At 54.0% G+C, this 19,911-nt stretch overlaps 1 protein-coding gene across 1 annotated transcript; it reads right to left on the reverse strand.

The window, feature by feature from the left end:
• Positions 1–2,179: 2,179 nt before the first annotated feature.
• BPIFB2 (BPI fold containing family B, member 2) lies at positions 2,180–18,254 on the reverse strand. The gene is made up of 16 exons (XM_011979762.1): positions 18,072–18,254; positions 17,152–17,294; positions 14,721–14,814; positions 12,907–13,011; positions 11,893–12,039; positions 10,341–10,401; positions 8,745–8,805; positions 7,499–7,590; positions 7,025–7,210; positions 6,732–6,785; positions 6,121–6,291; positions 5,477–5,544; positions 5,285–5,330; positions 4,525–4,588; positions 4,104–4,180; positions 2,180–2,547 (listed from the first exon to the last, which is right to left on the reverse strand). Exons 2-16 carry the CDS (start codon positions 17,258–17,260, stop codon positions 2,506–2,508), a joined length of 1,377 nt encoding a protein of 458 aa, XP_011835152.1. The 5' UTR covers positions 17,261–17,294; positions 18,072–18,254; the 3' UTR covers positions 2,180–2,505.
• Positions 18,255–19,911: the final 1,657 nt, after the last annotated feature.

Consider the following 19,911-nt stretch of genomic DNA (forward strand, 5'->3'; position numbering starts at 1 on the left):
TATCCAGCAGGCTGAGCAATGTCTTCTCCAATGAGGCCTGAAGCCCTTCCGAGTTTGTCTTTCCTTGGGTACTCTCCCTTAGCCCTAGAGGACCATATAGAGTTTCCTTATGTCTTGCAGTGACTCTTTTATCATAGGTAATAACTCTACATGTTAAACTTCCCCCGTTTGAGCTCCTGTGTGATTTCTGTCCTCTAACTGGACTCAGACTGCTACACCCATTTGTCCCTCTCAGCAGCCAGAGCCCATCAGGCACCTAACTGAATGACCAAAGGGTGTCCCTTAGGATTAGGGCAACTCTCTTTGGACAGACCACCAGCTTCCTTCAGGGCAGGGAGCTTGACTCAGGCATTTTCATCCCCCCTTCTCCTAAAAGAATATGTATTATTGAAATAGGTATATCATGAGTACAAACAAAGCCTGGCTGGTTGGAAAAAATGACTGAATAAAAGGGTGGATGGATGGATGGATGGATGGATGGATGGATGGATGGGTGGATAGATGGATGGATGGACAGATAGATGGGTGATGAACAAATGGATGAATGGTTATATGGTCTGATGGGTAGTGAGTGGATGGATGGATGGTTGGATGATGGACAAATGGATGGATGGTTATATAGATTGATGGGTGGGTGGATGGATGAACAAATGTATGGATGGTTATATGGATTGATGGATAGTGAGTAGGTGGATGCATAGATGGATGGATTGATGATAGACAAATGGAGGGATGGTTATATAGATTGATGGGTGGATGGATGGATGAGTGGATGGATGAACAAATGGATGGATGGTTATATGGATTGATGAGTGGGTGGGTGGAAGGATAGATAGATAGATAGATAGATAGATAGATAGATAGATAGATAGATCGATCACTGGACTGACATATTGAGCTTCTAATCTTTCCCTAGGTTATTAACTTTATAGACTATGGCTCTATCTTAAGATTTTTGTCTCTTTCATACTCCAGAGCACTCTGAGTGCCTGGATCTCCCTTCCTCACTTCTAGAACTGAGCCTATTTTAACCCTCAATAAAAGTAGGATGAATGACTTAATTAACCAAATAACCAAGTGAAATACAAGTCACATTGTCCTGAGCAAACTCATGGGGGTGGATTTTCCAACCTGCCCCTTGCCACTCTCTCAGTACCACCCCCAACCTGTTCTCCACCACCAAGCCTCCTGGCTTGGTCCAGTCCCTTCAATCTCTCACACTGGAAACTTTAGGAATGAACCTGAAACCTGAACCCTCACAGGAAGAGTGGCTAGGGTCACACTGTACCAAAGGCTTTGCCTACTGGTGGTAAAAATTGAGGCACCTTTTACTCCCCAAAGGAAACATAAACAGAACATAAATCCCATATATCTAGGCAGGAAGGAATCCTATCTCTGGCTAAGAGATTAACTTATCAGGGTTAGAAAATCACATGACTTTGACTTGCTGGCATTTACATCCCTTGGCGTTTCTTAGGTCATCTTGTCCTGTGTGATTCACTGGGTGTGAAGGGCATTCAGAGGGAAAAGGGGTTAGACATGTTCAGTGTGACCAGAAGGGCAGAGGCCTGGGAAGCAGATGTTGCCTCCTTAGGACAAAAATCTTGCTCGTAACTGGAGTAAACCAAAGACGGGGAAGCTGCCTAGAAGAGCAATGAACTCCCCATCACCTGAAGTTTGTGCTCAGGGACAAGGTGCAGCTCTGGGAGCCGGAGAATGGGAGAGGGACACAGACAGCTCATGTCTGGATTGAAGGAAGGTTGTGTCACCATCCAGCTCTCAGACACCATGCATTCCCCTCCTCAGTGGACCTTAGTCCCCACATCCATAAAATGGAACTCCAGTCTCTGCCTGCCTGATTCATGGGGCTCCTATGAGGTTCTAGTTACAAGATGGGGCAAGCCGCCAGGCAAGGGGCACTGTGCCCAAAGTGCCACCATGGTGCTCTAACTTCAGACTCATCCGTGTGGCTCTCCAGGGTCCTTTTTCAAAATAGGAGCTCCCCCAGGCAAAGAGGTGATACAGTCAACAGAGATGTCATCAACAGAGATGTAATCGACAGAGATGTTATGTCTTCTTCTTCTCCCAGGCAGCGTTGGTGGCTCCAGGGACAGACAGAACCTGGAGACTGCATGTAGGGAACTGGCCTTAGGTACACAAAGAGTTTGCTGTGTTTGGCTGAAAGTTGCAGCTCAAGAGAAGTTGTTTAATGCAAGAGGGCAGGTCTATACAGCCTGTAGGAGCAGTCTGCTCCCCCTGGGGGTTGGACAGAGGAAGGAGTGGGGAGGTGAGGGAAGAGGGTAGAGGAAAGGAGGAGGAAGGGATAGGGCAGAAGTGAGGGAGGGAGACCCAGGCACTCAGGGAAGATAAAACAGCCCAGCTGGGCAGTCCAGCTTGTTGGTGATAACTAAGTATGGTTTTGCCTCAGTTTCCCCAGTGACTTGAGATAAGAAGTTCGCCTGAGCAGTGAGCTGGCCCACTTTCAGGCCTCCCAGTGGTCCTGCCTCAGTTCTGGTAGAAGAGTTCACTGGATATCACCACGTAGCCCTGAAGGGCAAAGGAAACGATGGACCAGGTCAGAGGGTCAGAGGAGACACAGGCACAGGCAGGACCCCAGCCGCCCCCGTAGCCTGGCTCTGAGTTCTGCTCTGCCATTCTTGTTTTGGTTTGTGAGGAGAGTCCTTTGCCTCTCTGGGCTTCAGTTTCCCAGTCTGTCACTTTGGGGGTAGTAGCAGGCTCCACCTCACAAGGGCACTGTGAGGAGGCAGTGAGACCCCCCCAGGAAGGCACTGGTTGCTGCTCCAATGGTGGATATCATTGATGCTTTATGAATGGGAGCGCAGAACCGTGGAGCATCTTCTCCAAGTCCAAATCTCTCCAGCAGAGTCAGGCACGCCCCCCCCCCCATAGCTCCCCTATGCTACACTCCACTGCAGGAGCATTCTGGAGGGCTGCCAATCATTCATTCATTCATTCATTCATTCAGTAAATCTTTATCAAGCCTCTACTACAAGCCAAGTTCTGTGGCAGGTGCTGGGAACCAGCAGAGAAAAAGCCAGACCCAGTTCCTCCCACAATGTAGGATGTACAATGTCATAGTGTAGGGCTATGTGGTCCAATAAGGCAACCACAATTGGCGGCTATGGCTAATTAGTCCTATGGCTAATTAAACTGAAATTCATTAAAATGAAATAAAATAAAAAATTCAGGTCCACAGTTGCACTAGCCACACTTCTGTGTTCAGTAGCCACATGCACCTGTGACTGATCATGGCTGCTGCTTTGGACAGTACAAACTTCCATCCTTGCAGAAAGTTTCATCGGACAGTACTGGACTAGGGACTTGTCACCTCTGACCCAGTGGCTGGGTCAAGGGCCAAGGTGGGTCAGCCACTAACCGTGCCTGTTCTGGGAAGTCCTAGGGAAATTCCCACATAGCCCTGCTCCTCTGTGTGTCAATTGTTCCTTCTCCTGGGGGCGGATCACCCAAGTGCCTTGAGACAGTAGTTCTTAAGGAACAAGGGCATCCTCCCTGGAACTACATCAGCAGGTCACACTCATGGGGTATGAACAGCACCTGAGACACTGGGCTTGAGAGACCTGGGTTCAGCTTTCTGTCTTACGCATGTCTTGTTGAGTGAATTTCCTTTTATATCCCAGGTAAGATCTCACCCTGGGCAGTGTTATGACTGAATCTCACCCTGGGCCCATGATTTCAGATCCAGGGAAAGCAATTTTAGAAAATTCAGGAAGTTCCCTACTCCCACCCAGCCTGCACAGTTTGTCTACAAAGCAGATGGGGTCTCACTGTCATCTGCCCCAGATACCAAAGGGGTCGTGCCCATCCCAGGGCACAGGATCATGGGATAAGTGAAAGCCCCAGTTCCCCGAGTGTGGCCTGGTATGATATTTTATGAGGACTAAAGGAAGAATGAAACCTTCGACCCAGGGTCTCTTGGCATCCTGGACTTTTCATTTCATTGCAGTTAAGGATTCATGGCACAGTCTTTGAGGCAGCAGGTAGGGAGGGAGAGAGGTGACCCCCACCTCACTCAGTCCCTCTGAGTGAAGAAGGCCCCTCTGGTCACACCCAAAGGCTCTCACCTCATAGACAAAGATCTCAGGGGCTACATATTGGAGGTTGACCACGCCGGGGAGGGCAATTCCCATGGCCAAGAGAGCTGCAGGCGAGAAAGAAGAAAGGAGCCAGCCTGTGCTGAAGCCCTCATATGCACCACGGCACTGAGTCCTCACAGGCACCTGGGAGATGGATGCCATTATTATTACACCCATTTTACAGAAGGGGAAGCTGGGGCTCAGAGAGAAAAAGGAACTTGGTGAAGATCACACAGCTGCTACACAGATGTGTGCCAAGGGGCATGCACACATGGGCTGCTAGACTCCAGAGGCCCCCTCTCACCCTCTGAGCCTGGAAAGTGGGAAGGGGGCTGGGATTGAGCACTGAGCAGATGTGGGGTACGGAGGGGGCCAGAGGGGCCCTGCTGGGGTGGAGGGCAGGGCTTACCATTGAGATGGTCCAGCAGGGGCTTCTCAAAAACGGTGCCCATCAGTGCGCGCACCTGATCTGTCTGTGGCCACGGAGCCAGGGAGATGAGCCCGTCCCAGCCGAGGGGCCAGGAGAGATGGACAGTAAGGCACATACATAAATACACACAGAGACAGACAGATAGACAACGGATGGGTGGCAAAGGCTGAGGCAGAGGGAGGAGGGCAGATCACCCATGTCCTGGGTTCAAGTGGGGCCCAGCAACACTTCTGGGGCTGGCTCTGCCTCCGCAGGATCACACCCAGCGGCAGCGCTCACCGGATGGGAGGCTGAGGGACAGCACTGACTGTGGACACTCACGCACTGTGTGACCCACAGGTGGACTGGCCAGCAGACTGCCTGACACAGATGACCGACAGACAGACAGACTGACAGCTGGGCAGAAAGGGGGCATGTTGATGGCATGCCAGCTGACAAGTGGATGTATAGTGGCTGATGACCCAGTCACATCACCTGGCTGAAAGGACAGCTAACATTCATTGTCCAAGTGACCGATGGACTCTTGGGTTGAGGGCTGGGTGACAGATCATTGACTGCCAGGCAGAGTATCAGGCAGACGGACTGACCGGCCACTGTCCCCAAGCAGCCTGGGGAAGCCTGACTATAGTGGCAGACACAAGCACACGGGTCCGCACACACACACAGACATGGCTTCCCCAGGCTCAAGGCATGCCCCACCCAGGAGGGGGGTCTCTAGAGGCCACAGCCCCACACTCACATCAATGAAGCCCACGTTGGAGGAGGCCACCGTGAGCTGGACATCCCTGAAAGAGAAGCAGGAGAATTCAGGACAGGGTCTGGCACCTCCCCACCCCCAGGCTCCCTGGCTGACACCGTGACCCGGGGCAGTGGTGGACCCATTGCACACAGGAACACACTGAGGCTGCTGGGTCCAGGTGGGCTCGCTTACCCCAGCACAGACGTGGTCCCCTGAAGCTTCACCTTGGACACAGAGAGCTGGAGGCTCAAGTTCACTACCTGGGCATATGGGGAGAGCAGGGTCAGAGGGCACAGAGGCACGAGGGGGGCACCAGCTACCCAGCCTCCCACCCATCCCCCGACTCATTCAGGCAGCAGGTGGCTGTGAAGCCCCCGCTATGCGCCAGGCCCCATGCTGAACGCTGGGAACAACACAGTGTGAACAAGACAGACCAGCTCCCTCTCCTGGGAACGAGCCGCCAGTTGTGGGAGACGGGGTCCGTAAACACAGTAACCAGAAGCCATCCTTTCAGAGAGTGGCAGGGGCCACAAACACAGAGAGGAGGTGCCGAGAAGGCTGAAGGGGCCTTCTTACTCAGGGTGGGCCAGCAAGGCTGCAACATTTAAGCTGAGACCTGGAAGAGGAGGGGGAGCTGGCCATGCCAAGAGCCAGGGTGGGAGAGTCCTAGGCCAAGGGCTCAGCACATGCAAAGGTCCCGGGGCAGGAGTGTCCTGACATGTTCAAGGAACAGCGAAGACACTAGTGTGAGTAGAGCAAAGACGAGGGGACAGCACAGCAGGGAGGGAGGTCTCCATGACAGTTGCCCGCCTTCCGGCCAGCCCCACCACACTCACCACATCCAGGGAGAAGAGGGACTGGAAAGCGGAGTTGGAGGCTGCGGCCAGGACCTCCACGAAGGGCTGCAGCCGCAGGGTGGCGTTGTTGGTGTGGAGCACGGCCACAGGTGTGGTACCCAGCCGCACCTTGAGCACCACGGGCATGGGCTCGGGGAATTGGCGGGCCACCTGGGGAGGCAGAGGCAGAGGAGGCCTTGCTGGGGCAGCGGCTGGCAGGCTCTCTGGTCAGTCACTCCTCCAATGCTGATTGGGCCACCATGGTGCCGCATGTGACTGGGCACAGAGGTGGGTCCCCCACAGGCTGCTGGACCAGACGAGGGGTTGGGTCTCCCCGAGGAGGTGACCCTGAGCTTGGTCTTGAAGAAGGATAAGGGAAAAGGAGGAGAAAGACCTTCCAAACAGCAGACACTGCTCAAGTGAAGGCCCGGAGAGACAGAGTGTGATGTCTGGACAGAAGGTGGAGCCTCCCCAAGATGGAGGAGTGGGTTTAAGGACAGATGCTGAACTTCACTTGGGACAGATAAGACCCAGCAGAGATCCCATGACCCGGAGAACCCCCACCCCCGTCCCCTGTCTCAACCCCTGGAATGATCAGAAATATCACCGACCTCCGGGATGAGCCAGCCCAGTGCAGAGGTGTTCAGCAGGTTGTCATCCGACCTCTGAAATCAGCCCCCCAGGCCACAACAGGTTTTAGGGCAGCTGCTCCCAAGATAGATCACCACTGTCCCCCCCGAGCAATCGCTCCCCATAGCCCCTGTTTAATCCTTCCAGCAGCCACCCTGTGGCGCCAACTCTAGCAGTCCCACCCACCCACAATATGGCCTCTGGGGGGTCTCCCTAGGCTGGGCCACAGGGAGCTCTTGCCCCACAGGCCCTGGGCTGCAGGTCGGGCCCTCACCAGCTGCCCTGTGATGTCCAGATTGAGGGCGCCGGACTTCTGCAGCAGCAGGAGCGCAGAGTCAAACAGGTGCTGGGAGAGGCCCACAGTGGCCATGGAGCCCTCAGTGCCCACATGCCTTGGCAACACAAAAGGGGTGGCATCCGTGGGCAGGATGATGGGCTTGCCCAGCAGGAAGAGAACAGCCTGTGGGGGTAGGAGGGGGAAATGGGAGAAAAGCAGCAGGGCCTCAGCAGGGAAGTGGCACCATGGCAGCACCTGGGCTCCTAGATGCCACTCCCTGCCCCCCCCACCCCCTGCAAGATGCCATATGTCTAGCTCACACTTTTGCCCGTGTGGCGTGCCCCCGGCTGGGATACTGTTCCAGCTCCTCCTCTCATTTCCCACTCCCCCGCTCCTTTAGGAATCTTCTGGAACACCAAGGACTCCAGGGGCAGCAAGCCCCCAGCTCTGGGCTGGCCAGGAGGCACTTACATTGACTTCCAGGGAAATGTAGTCACTGGTGACAGTGGGCACACTGACCATGGAATAGCGGATCTGGGACTCAGGACCCACAGGGTTGAGGCCTTCATGAAACCAGGGTGGAGAAGAAAAGATGACATATTTAGCACTGCTCACCAACGTTTCATCTATCCAGAAAAGTTTATTTATTGTCTGATTATCCTGATTAGCCAGAGCCAGGCCACAAAACAAAAGAAGCAGAGCAAGCCTCTGAATAAGCAAATCTAAGTGGCAAAGTGCACACGGCCAGGATTAAGCTACTCACAGCCTGCTGACTCTTAGTTTAGACACAATTCTAACAGGTATGGTTTCTGCTTTTCCCCTCGGTGGAAGACTAGTGACTCCAAGTTAGAAGGAAGGAGAAGGGCCCAGTTCAGGCACAAATATCCCCTGACAAAGGTGAGAAGCAACCACAGAAAAAGAAGAGAGCTCTCACTTATCAAGGTCCAGACATTGGACTTATAGTATCTCATTCAATCCTCGTTACAATCCTGTAGGGTTATTTTATACACACGCATGCACACATGCACACACACACATACACACACACGCACACACAGTCTGGTGAGGTTCGGTCTTGCCCAGGAGTGTAATACCTGGTCAGTCTGACCCCAAAGCTATGCTCTCCCCACCTCATCACACTGTCTCCTATGGGAACTCCAAGGGCACACCCCACTGGAGCCAGTTATGCAAGATCACAGAAGTCCAGCTTCCCTAACAGACCCTCCGAGCAGCCTTCAGGGAGGCACAGCTCAGAGCCCAACTCCTCTGAGCCCCAGAATACTCTTGCAGGGAAGTTTCAAAGGGCGAGGCCGGGCACAGTGGCTCACACCTGTGATCCCAGCACTTTGGGAGGCCGAGGCAAGAGCTGGTCTTTGGAATGAGGATTCTAGATTCTAGAATGATTCTAGATTGTAAGTGTCAATGGTCCTTGGATTCTCCAATGTTAAGACTCATGATTTCAAAATTGTATTTTTTTTCAGCTTTTTTGATCTAAGATATGCAGATTCTAGAATCAAAGACTTGGTTTTGGTTCCAGAATTTGGAGATTCCCAGATTTCATGAATAATTATACTGTTTTGGGAGCTCACAATTCAGTCACCCTACAACTGACCCTCCTAGAGGTCGATCGTGATCCACAGTGGAACCTTTGGAGGGTCCTAGGGGCTCCAGGGGGTCCCAGAGGCCCCACTCCCCTCCCCTGGCTCCCAGATCTTACCAATTAAAGTGCCCAGGTGGACATTGACGCCCTGCACCAGGTTGGAGATGCTCAGGCACAGCTGTGGTAAGACAGAGAGAAGGAGGCTGGGGTTAGGGCAGCCCTCAGGCTGGAGGGCACAAGGCTGGGAGGGGTCTAGAGTCCCTGTCTAAAAGCCTCCCCAACCTGTACGCCATGCCTGGAACCCCTTCCTCCACCGGCCAGTGGGCATCTCCTAGGACCCCTTCCAGGCACCAAAGAAACAGAGGAGAAGCAGCCCAAAGGCTGATGGCAGTGTGAGCATAGGTCCCCAGGCACAAAGAAAGAACAGGGGCCGTGGAGCCCAGCAGTGGTGGTCACAGCTGGGCTTGAGCAACTGAGGCAGGGAGTCTGCTGCAACGGGGCTCAGAGCTCACTCTTGGAGCTCAGCTGGTGGGAGGGTGGTGCCCACGCAGGGGCAGGCAGTGATCAGCAAGCCAGACCAGCCAAGCTTCAGATGCCAGGCCAGGGAGCTACAGAGGTTTCCCCTGGGCACCATGGGCAGCCAGATAAGTATATTATGCTGGGATCCGTGTGATAGAAGATGGGGGCAGAGGAGGAACTGCAAGGCCAGGGGCACTCACAGCCTCGACCAGGCAAGAGCTGGCTGCACAGGGCGAGGTCAAGAGGAAGAGGAGAGGGTGGGTCTTCTTTCCTGCAGTGCTGCCTGAAGCCCCTTGCCCAGAAGAGGCTGGCTATGAGGGCAGCAGGGGGACTACAAGGAGAGGAAGAGGCTGGACCAACAGGCAAAGTCAAGCCGTCCACTTGGGCATCCCATAAGACTTTCAAGAGGAGCTGCCCCACCTCCGCCCCTCGAGCCTCGGTTTTCTCATCTGTAAGGTGGGCATGCTGCAGTCGCCCTCTGGGGGGCGTGGGGTGGCACGCAGAAGGTTGACTTCGTCTCTACTACTGCCCCTTAAAGCAGTAAGTGGGGTTGGGATGGGATAGGGCAGGGAGAAAATGAGCTCCCCCTGGGCAGTGGGACCCTAGCCCCTGGGCTACCCTCTCTCACCAAGTCAGCTCCATGCAGACAATGACAAGAGCTAAGACAGCAATAATAATAGCAGCACCCACTCTGTCAACCACTGTCCCGAACTCTTCTGAAATGTTAATGCATTTTGTGCCTGCAATCGCCCCACGAAGGAGGGGCTTTGTCTCTTTCAGTACAGATGTGGAACCAGAAGCAGAGACAGTGCACATCTGGAAAGGACAGGGACCCATCCAGGCTACAGCTGGCCCCATGCCCACACCCTCCTTCACTCTCGTTCTGTCTTCTTTTTACACACCACAGGCCCATGAACCCCACTCCATCCACCGTCTGGCATGAAATTGGAGCTGTCCCAAGAGGATGAACCTCCCTCTCCTCCAACCCCATAAACTCTGCCCTCATTTGTATCTCCCCGTCACTCCCCTGGACCCTGGCACCAGCCTCTTCCCTGCCTTCATGGGGACCATGAAGGGGCTTCTATTTTTTTAATCCCAAGCAAAGTACCCGCTGCCTGAAATCCCACTCTTTCTTCACTGTGCCTTCTTGGTGAAGCCATGCCCTCCTTTCTGAGAAATCTGCAAGCCCTTTACCTTGTTACTCAAGACAGCTTTAATGTGCTTCTGCAGCAGGACCAGCAGTGCGTGGGAGGTGCTGAGGGGGAAACAGAGAAAGAGTTCCTGGGCCCCCAAACACATTAGGTCCCGTCGCTCAGCACAGTCGCGTGTCTGGGAAGAGAAGTCTCTGTCCTCAGCCAGGAGGTCCATCAATCCCATTCGATGCCCTGCCACCTGCCATACACAGTGCTGGCATAATTGGCCCCACAGATAAGGAAATTGAGTCTCAAAAGAGAGGGTCATTTATCTCAAGGTTTGGAAATGGCCAAGAATGTGGCAAGTGAGACCGGGAGGGCATTGCAAAAGCCGGACGTGGCCATGACCTTGGCCAGCTGGCTTCGTGGCCACTCTAAGCCTAGTGAAGGTTGGGTTAGGGGCTAGAGCTGGGATCCTGGGTCTGCTTCATGCTTTGGGTCCAATTTTCTGTGACACACCTAACAAAATACCTTCCTGGCTCTGGGCCTCCGTTTCCCCTTTAAACAACTCAACAGTGCTCCATAGGCACCAATGGTTCCTTGATTTGCAAAAATGTCGATCCAAGCCACAGCCCAACCTCGCTGAACCAGCTCCCTGGGGAGGTAGGAGGGTGGCGTCTGTGTTTCCAAAGCCTCTTGGCTTTCATCTCCCCTTCAATAAGCTGTAAGCATCCCTTGCCTGGGAGGACAGCGAGGGGTCACGAGTCACACATGATGATCACGGGACACAAGTGTGAATGGGTTTATACAGCCACACACCTCTCTGGGGAAAAAGCTCAGTCTTGATGCAAACATTGCATTCTTCTAAGCCTCCAAGATGCTCAACACCTCAGCAAGCCCTGCTCACATTGGGAAGGTGCAGACATCATCTAGGGGGATTTGCAAGCCATGGGATTAGTCAGGCTGCCTGGGCTTGAATCTGGCTACACCATTTGTCAGCTGGTGGTCTTAGGCAAGTCACTTAACTGCTCGGGGCCTCCGTTTGCTCTCCTGTAAAATGCAGGAAATACTTAACACCTACCTGGTAGGATACTGTGAGGATCAAACGAAATGATCCACCGACAGGGCCTGGAACAGTGCTCAGCACACACAGGTGCTCTGGAGGCGGGAGCTGCGGTCAGCCTTTATGCAGAAGGGAGCCGCCACCTGCCAGAGCCCGCTCTTGGCGGGTCCCGCCCCTGCCTGGCTTCCATCTCTGTAAGGAGGGGTGGGTCTCCGAGGTCCTAACAGCCAGTCTGATCCACCCAAAATCTCTCCCCAAAGAGTGTGCTAATAGCTAGTGTGTGTTGTCAAGTGGTGGAAAGGGAATGGAAAGTGTATTGTCAAGGAGATGGAAAGATCCCAGGTTCTGGCTGCTCACTTGCTGTGTGACCTCAGGCATGCCTCTCCCCCTCTCCGAGCCTCAGTGTACTCCATCATAAAACAAACACAATAATGGGGGCCTCTCAGGCCCTTGTGGCCATTGGTTAAAGTCCTGAGTGGGCAGCTCAGGAAACAGCAGCACAGCTTTGGCATCCAGGATTCCTGTGGCCCTGCCCTCACCAGGCACCCACCTGTTACTACCATCAAACTCGTTGGCGTGGCCTGAGAATGAAGAGCAGGTAGAGATGCTGACCACAGGGGTCCTGATGGAGCTCTGGGTCACACGGGTGTCAGCCAGCAGTTCCACAGGCAGCGTCAGCTCCAGGGGCTCTGTGGCGCTGCAGGGAGGACAGTCCTGAGTCCAAGCAGCACCGCCCAGCAGAGCCTACCGTGACTGATAAGAGATCTTACAAACTCCCCAGCCCCTGCCTGCCCTCCACTTGGCCCAGGCAGGCCCCCTGCTCCCAGACTGAGATGGCCCTACCTGGGGCAGGCCCACAGCCGCCGGCCCCAAGACTCCACTTGGGGTCACGGACATTGCAGTAATGGGTGTGAGCACTGGCTGTCCAGGCTCTCACTGTGAGACCTTGGGCCAGCCATTTACCATGCTGAGCCTCAGTTTCCTCTTCTGCAAAATGGACATAAGGTTGGTGGGACCTATGTCGCAGGGCTGTGCTGAGCTTCCTGTGAGATAATCACAGAGCCTGGCCCACAGGGAGCATGCATAAAATCATAGTGTCAGGGTAGAGGAGCAAGATAATAGACCCCTCTGACTGCACAGCTCATGGTGTGAAAATTAAATACAGTAACATATAAGATGCCAGGCACACAAAAATAACTCTGATCATTGTGCTTATTGAGCGTCTCTCACATGCCTTGCCCTGGGAAAGGGAGGACAGTCATTATAACCACAGCAATGAACCCATTGGCACTCTGCAGAAGTTCATCCCGTTTTACAGATGAGGGAGCTGAGGGCTAAACAAGTGAAGTGACTCTGCCCAGTTGCAGAGCTGTTGAGCAGGGTTCTCAGAAATGCTCTCACTATCTTGCTCCCCTCCAAGGGTGAGGGGAGACAGAGCACTGGACAGGGAGTCAAGAGGCCTGGATGAGAGTCCTGGAGGAGCTGCTACCCCCCATGCCCTCACTGTGCCCCCTCAAAGCATCCCTGAAACCCTTCTCACCCCCTAACAAGGAGATCCGCTCACCGAAACACCTTGAAAGTAAAATTAGCTGCTGCCAGCAGGCGCACTCCGAAACCAGCAATGAATTTCAGGTGGAGGCGGGGCACATGGACATTCAGAATCCGGATCCTGCAGGATAGTAATCAAGATGACGGGATGGCCCCCATTAAACCATGGGATCAACTCTGAGCTGGGTGCTCTGAGTCATACCCACACGATGTTATAAAGCAGGGCTTTCTGACTATTGGAACCATGAGGTGAGGGGGAGGTGGTGAGTTCTCCATCACCACGGGGCATGCAAACCAAGGTTGGACACCAGCTGGTAGGGAGAACATGCAGAGGGGGCCCCCGCTTTGGGTAGAACTTGGGTGAGATGATTGCTCAGGTTTTTGACAGTTTCTGACACCTGCCTGGAAAATTGGAAAGGTTGGAAAAGAAAAACTTCGGGAACCACAGAAGGCAGAAATCCTCTCTCTGGGATCCTAGTCAATGTCTGCAGCTCGTAGCCTACAGCAACAGAAACGCCCCCACTTCAAAGCTCCAAGCACTCTCCAGCTAACCTGTGATGTCTTTTATTTCCTAAATGAAAGTCATTTCTCCACAGGACAGTTCAGGTCCCCTGTACAGATGCTGCTTCTGTACACGCAACAATCCTGGGTTCGATCCTGTGTCTACAAATGAGAACCATGGGTGCTGTTTTCAAACAGCCATGTGGTGTCCATTGTGTGGCCAGACCACAAGTGATTTAGGCATCTTTGGTCGTTGGGTCTTTATGTCCAGTTCTCTACCTTTATTAACCGTGCCATGAACTGCATTTCAGCTCTACCTAAGGGATCTCAAACTAGTGGCCCCCAAGCCAGATGTGTTTTTGTTTTGTTTTGTTTTTTTAACCACCCACCCACTGTTCCAGGGTCTTAAAGTCTTAAATGTTTTTTGTTTGTTTGTTTGTTTGTTTGTGTGTGTTTGCTTGTTTTGAGATGGAGTTTCTCTCTTGTCGCCCAGGCTGGAGTGCAATGGCACGATCTCGGCTCACTATAACCTCTGCCTCCCAGGTTCAAGAGATTCTCCCACCTCAGCCTCCCAAGTAGCTGGAATTACAGGCACCCGCCACCACGCCCAGCTAATTTTTGTATTTTTAGTTGAGATGGAGTTTCACCATGTTAGCCAGGCTGGTCTTGAACTCCTGACTTCAGGTGATCCACCCGCCTCAGCCTCCCAAAGTGCTGGGATTACAGGTGTGGGCCACCAAGCCTGACCTTTAAATGTTTTTTAATTAGTTGCTATCTTTCCAAATTTGATGGATTCTAGATGTATATTTTCCCTTGGAAACCCAAAGATCCGACAGTAGTGAGCCCAAGTTCCTATGTGGAAGGCAGCTGTTGACCAGCCCTGGGGGTGTCTAAGTTTGGGATGCTCCACCTCCCTGTGTCTTTAGTCTCTGCATTAAGCAGGGTGGCGTGGAGGTAAGGGAGGCTCAGATTCGTGTCTAAATTCAGTGTCCAGTTTCTAGAAACAGAGGGTCCTGCCAGCCCTGGGGACCCAGGAGCCAGTCTTAGCCTCTGAGGGCAGAAATTCACTAATTCAGAGGCACCAGGCCCCGGCATCTCCACCTTGAGTCCGTCTCTTAAATCATCTTGTAATCACTCACCTGGTGGGAGGGAGCACTCACCTTCAGTGAAGAGTGCTCATCTGGTGGACTGGAACACTTTGCCCCGTGGATAGGAGCACCTGCCCAGCAGGCAGGAGCACATACCCAGTGGACTGAAGCACCCATCTGGCAAGCAGGAACACTCCACTTGGTGGCAGGAGCACCTTCTCTGGACAAGGGGAGCACTCACCTGGTCGGCTGAAGCACCTCTCCACTCCAGTCCAGGAAATGCGGGACAGTGACCTGCAGGGCCCGCTGTAGAGGGGCTTTCCCAATTTCAGACACTGTGGGGCCAGGGTAGACTGAGGTCAGGGTGCCCTCGAGAACCACCAAGTAGCAAGAACACACTGCCTGCCATCTACCCTGCACCTTGGGCAGAGGGTTCTCAGACTGGAAGGGGTAGACTTGCTCCAAGCATGTGCGGAGGGCAGCTGACTCCCCATGAGCCCACCTTGGGTGTGCCACTCGCACCAGGCCTTCTCCACCTGGGCATGGCCTTCTTCCCCCACTCTGCCTCTCAAAATCCTGCTGATTCACCCCATCCTTCAAAAGCAACAAAATCCTTTGCCCTCTTGCAAGGTTTCAATCAGATCCCACCTCCTCTAGGAGCCTTCCCTAAGTTCCCAAGCAGAAGGAGCATCTCCCAGTCATCCCTGGCCTGCTGCGGAGGCACCCATGGGAGCAGGGGGGACATCCCTTAGGAGGGGAGGGGACAGCCTCACCTGGAGGCTGAGGACTCAAAAGTCTCTTAGATCCTGGGTTCAAACCCCAGTGCTCACTGCTACTCACTGCCTCTGTGGCTACTCTGTGCCTCAGTTTCCCCATCTATACATTTGCAATGATTCTAATGTTATCTGTCACGTAGGATCATTGTAAACACTCAGTGCACAGCAAATGCTAGCTACCACCATTGCTATTTATTTTTGTAATAATAGCAGCGATCACTTATGTCATGATCCTGTAGTGTCAGGCCCTGTTCTGAGTGCTCTACTTTTCCTACTATCATGCCCAGTTTACAGAGAGGTGAGGGCATCTGGCCGGGGGAAGCTGGCTTTGGACAAGGGACCTGGTTCCCGAGCCTCTGGGCATCCTCACTCGCCTGTGCTGCTGGGCCCCAGAGAGGTGCTAATTAAACGGAAGTTGAATTAAAATAAGAGGTAATGGTGCTGGAAGTGAGCTTCAGATGAGGAGTCAAGAGGACTGCCCACTGCTCAGACTCACTGTGGGAACTCGGGAAGTCCCTGCACCTCTCTGGGTCTTAGTATCCCCCAACAAGAAGCATAAAGGCGCCGGTTTCCACGTTTCCCAGCACCCCTCTCCCACCTAACCATCTGCAGCTGAGCTGGGACTCACACCCAGACCTCAGACTCCATCTACAGTGCTCCTTTGACACAGGGTTTGAACTCTGGGGCTTGCAGGATGGGGTGGGGAGGACACTGGAAGTAGCCACTAAGCCCAGCCTGGGGAGCAATGCATCCAGCTTGAGCCTCCAGCCGGATTTCTGCCAAGAACAAACACAGGCAGGCAAGCGGGGGAGGGCTCCCTGGGAACACAGGAGGCTTGCACAGGATAGGCAGAGGGCAGGAAGGCAGCAGAGGGAGCGGACCTCATGGCCCTACCTGCGGGCATCCATGAATGGCTCCATGTCACGCTCTGGCACGGATCACTGACCCTTTTCATTGCCTACCCATCAGCCCGGATACAAGGTCCCGGAAGGCTGCGTGTACCCAGGGGTGGGGGAACCCTGCTACTTCCCTGAGCCCCTGCTTCGTGTCCTGGGCCACTGAAAGTCCCATCTACTGTCTGACCTGACTTTCTCACACGATCATCTGTGTTTGGCCTTGGGGGAAACAGCTTCTGACCTCCGGCTTTGGTGGGAAACCAAATTCTCACCGAGAGGCAGCGGAAGGTGAATAAACATGTTTGTGCTGGCATCCTGGACCTTGGCAATGTCTGTGCCTCCCTGGGCCTAAGTTTCCTCATTGTGCCCTCCGTAGGGGATTGGGGCAAGACTTGGAAGGATCTAGCAGCAAAGCCATAAGACAGAGCCCTCACACAAGTGGGACCCAGAGAGCAGATGGTTCTCTCACACGGAGCTCAGAAGGGCTATACTTTAGAACACTCCCTGCATCACGGTGCTGGACAGATCTCTCCCAAGCACACGTGTGCGTGCACACGCCACATACGCAAACCTGTACACCCAGGGTGCACATCCATACCCGTGCACACACATCCAGGCAGCGTCATGGGCTTGCACCCTCCCCGACACTTAAGTACACACGTGGGCACAGCTCTATGAAATTTCAAACTCATAAGTAGACACACACAGGTAAAAAGAGCCCCTCAAACTGACCTATGCCCACATCACTAAAGCACGTGAGCAGATCATGTGTGCACACTTGCACACTGGCCACGTGACGTACTCCCCCTCACGCATTTATGTAATAAGCATTTGTTGAGCAGCACCGTGTGTCCGGCACTGTCTGGGTGCCAGGGACACAATTTCTGATTAAAATCTGGGTCCTCATGGGGCTTTTGAGTTCACGGATGAGCACACACACTTAGGACTGCGCACGCATGTACCGGCTCGCAGGCACTCGCTGGGTGGCACACCCCCTTACCGTAGCTCAATGCTGCCTTGTTGAGTCGGACCACGGTGCCTGGCGTGGAGGCACTGACCACGGGCAGCAGCAGTGCCAGCAGCAGGCCCAGCCTACACGCCCAAGCCATGGCTGCCCTGGCCGCTGGCCACAGGATCTGTGGGCTGGGGTAGAAACGAGCATCAGGGAGCTCAGCCAGAACAGCCCACCCCTGAGCCGCCCGAAGCCCGCTCCAGCCTGGAGGGAAAAAGCCCTGACTGATGATCCCAGCCCTACCCCAGGCCCACAGACATCGTTTTTGCATCTCTGCGTTGGTAACCATCACTCTGCCTTGCTTGCTTCTTCAGGAATCATGGGAGAGTCCTTTCTGGAAATGACCTCCAATGCCCAGAGAAGAAATGGTCTTGCCTAGGGCCACACAGTGGACTGGGACCAGGTGCAGGACCCAAGCCATGGCAGAGAAGGATGGTGAGCCTCCCAAATGGGGAGACTGAGGGTAGTTTCCTGTCCTAAGAAGAGACCCAGGACTGTGTCACCTGATGCTGGAGCCCAGCCCAGTGTGACAGCCCAGCCTGGTGTCCAGCTGTCCAAACTCAGCCAGGGGAAGATCCAGGGTGGCTCCTGTCCTCATCCCCTCCTGGCCAGGTGAGAAATGGCCTAAGAGTAGGCCTCTCACATGGCCCCCATCCACTCCTGACGCAGTCTGGCCAAGTAGGCAGATCTGTGTCTGACTCAGGGAGAGGGAGCCAGGCAGGAATGAGGGACTGCTGCTCAGGTGGGTCAGCTGAGACCCAGGATGGTGGCACTTGCCCAGGTCCCACAGCAAGGCCAGTGATGGAAGGACCCTTCTGCAGAGGGTGGCTGGAAGTAGCATCCCCATTGAACAGATAAAGAAGCTGAGACTCCTCGGAGGTGGAGTACCAGCCCAATCCCGTGCCTACCTCAGGTGGTTCCTGAGACAGGTGAACTCGCAGCCCCAGGGTAGCCCTCCTCTGCCCCAGGCAGGCAGATGCAGAGGCTACTTTATAAGGCTCCCAATGTGTAGGGTCCACTGGGAAGGGACCCAGGGAGCGGCAAGTTTGCTTGTGGTTGCAAGTGTTTTCCCTGCAAACATGGCCTTTGCCAAAGTGTCTCATCCCACATGTGTGCTGGGGCTGCCACGTAGCCAGTAGCCGGGCCCAGCTCCCAACCACTACAAGCCCCTGGGGCTAGGCAGCTATGGCCTTAGGGGCCAGGAGATCTCTGGAAGGAAAGCCGCTTCTAGGAGGGTACCCTTATGCCCAGCCAAGGCCTGGGAGGATGGGGCCCATGAGGACCTCACCCCCCCCTCCCATAGGCAGGGGGATGGCTACAATGACCCCTCAAGCCTGGTACCTCCAAGCTCTCTCAGAAACATGACCCTTTTAGGAGGGGCAGAAGGCTACCTGAGCACCATTCTCATTCATTTACAGCCCTGACCCTGTCACATATTCACACACTGAGTGCTGACCCCAGTTACCGAGCTCTGACCCTGATCACATGCTGAGCCCCGATCCCAGTGACAAACTGAGCCCTAACTCAGTACGGAACAGAAGAGAAAGTGTGCGTGACCCACCCCCGCAGCTTAACACCCCAGCCCCTCTCCAAATGCACATTCCATTCACAATGGATTCGTCCACCGTCTCTTTCTACATTACAAACGCCAGCCTCTGCCTTGACTATATGGGATCTAAGGAACTGTGTGTGCCCATGAAGGAATTTGTACATGCACGTGTGTGGATGAGGATTGTGTGTGTTGATACATGTGTGTGGTTGTGTGTGCATAGTCACATGTACACATGTGCAGGGAAAATGTGTGCTCTTAAGTGTGGGTGTGGACATGAAATGGGCGCGTTGGTGTCTTTGTTTATGGTGTTACGTGTCTATTCACACAATCCGACAGGACCACAGAAGTGGGGAGTTCTGTGTACATGTATGCATGTGTGGGCTTGGCCTACTGAGTGTTTGTGGGTCTGTGAGTGTGTGGTGTTAGGTGCATGTGTGTATGTGAGTGGACTGTTTCCTGGGATGGGGAGGTACATATATGTCTGTGCATACACGTGGGCACAGCAGGTGATGGCCTTGCCATTTTTCTTCATTGGCACAGGATGCCTTGGGGCCTTTCCCCAACTCCAGGGCACTCCTTGACTCCCACTGACCCCACACCAGCTCAAATATCAGGCCCAGCTCCTAGGCCCACCCTGTGCTAGGCCCCCACCAGTGCCTACAAAGCTGACCACAGACACCATCAAGCCCTCCCCTGAGCAGCTGGAGCTCACTTGAACCAGCCCTGCCTCCCAACCAGTGCTCCCCTGCCCCTATTCTAGAGGCAAAGAGGAACGAGAAAAGCCTGCTGTGAGCTCCCTGACACCCTGCTCCTGGCCTTGGTCTGTCCACCAGTGCATAAGACAGGGCCCTCCTGCACCCTCACCATAGCTGATGATGCAAACAGCAGACTCAATGGACAGAGGTGCAAATATTGACCAAAGCCGCTCTTGGTGTTTGCTCTTGGCCTGGACACTTCCTTTTCCTAAATATTTCCAGCACAGGAGCCATCTGGGTGACAGCCAGTAGACATAAAAGAGGGAGACTCTCACCAGCCCATCTCAGATCTCAACCAGCTCCCTACAGCAATGGTAAGTACCATTTGGTGAGCACCTGCCATATGCAGAATGTTCTGCCAGCCACTTTGCCTGCATCTACAGGGATGGGAGCTGGTTCTGCTCAGCCCTGTTTCCAGCACCTGGACCATACTAGGATGCA

Source organism: Mandrillus leucophaeus, unplaced genomic scaffold (assembly GCF_000951045.1).
Source record: "Mandrillus leucophaeus isolate KB7577 unplaced genomic scaffold, Mleu.le_1.0 Scaffold206, whole genome shotgun sequence".
In the NCBI taxonomy this organism is placed as follows: domain Eukaryota; kingdom Metazoa; phylum Chordata; class Mammalia; order Primates; family Cercopithecidae; genus Mandrillus; species Mandrillus leucophaeus.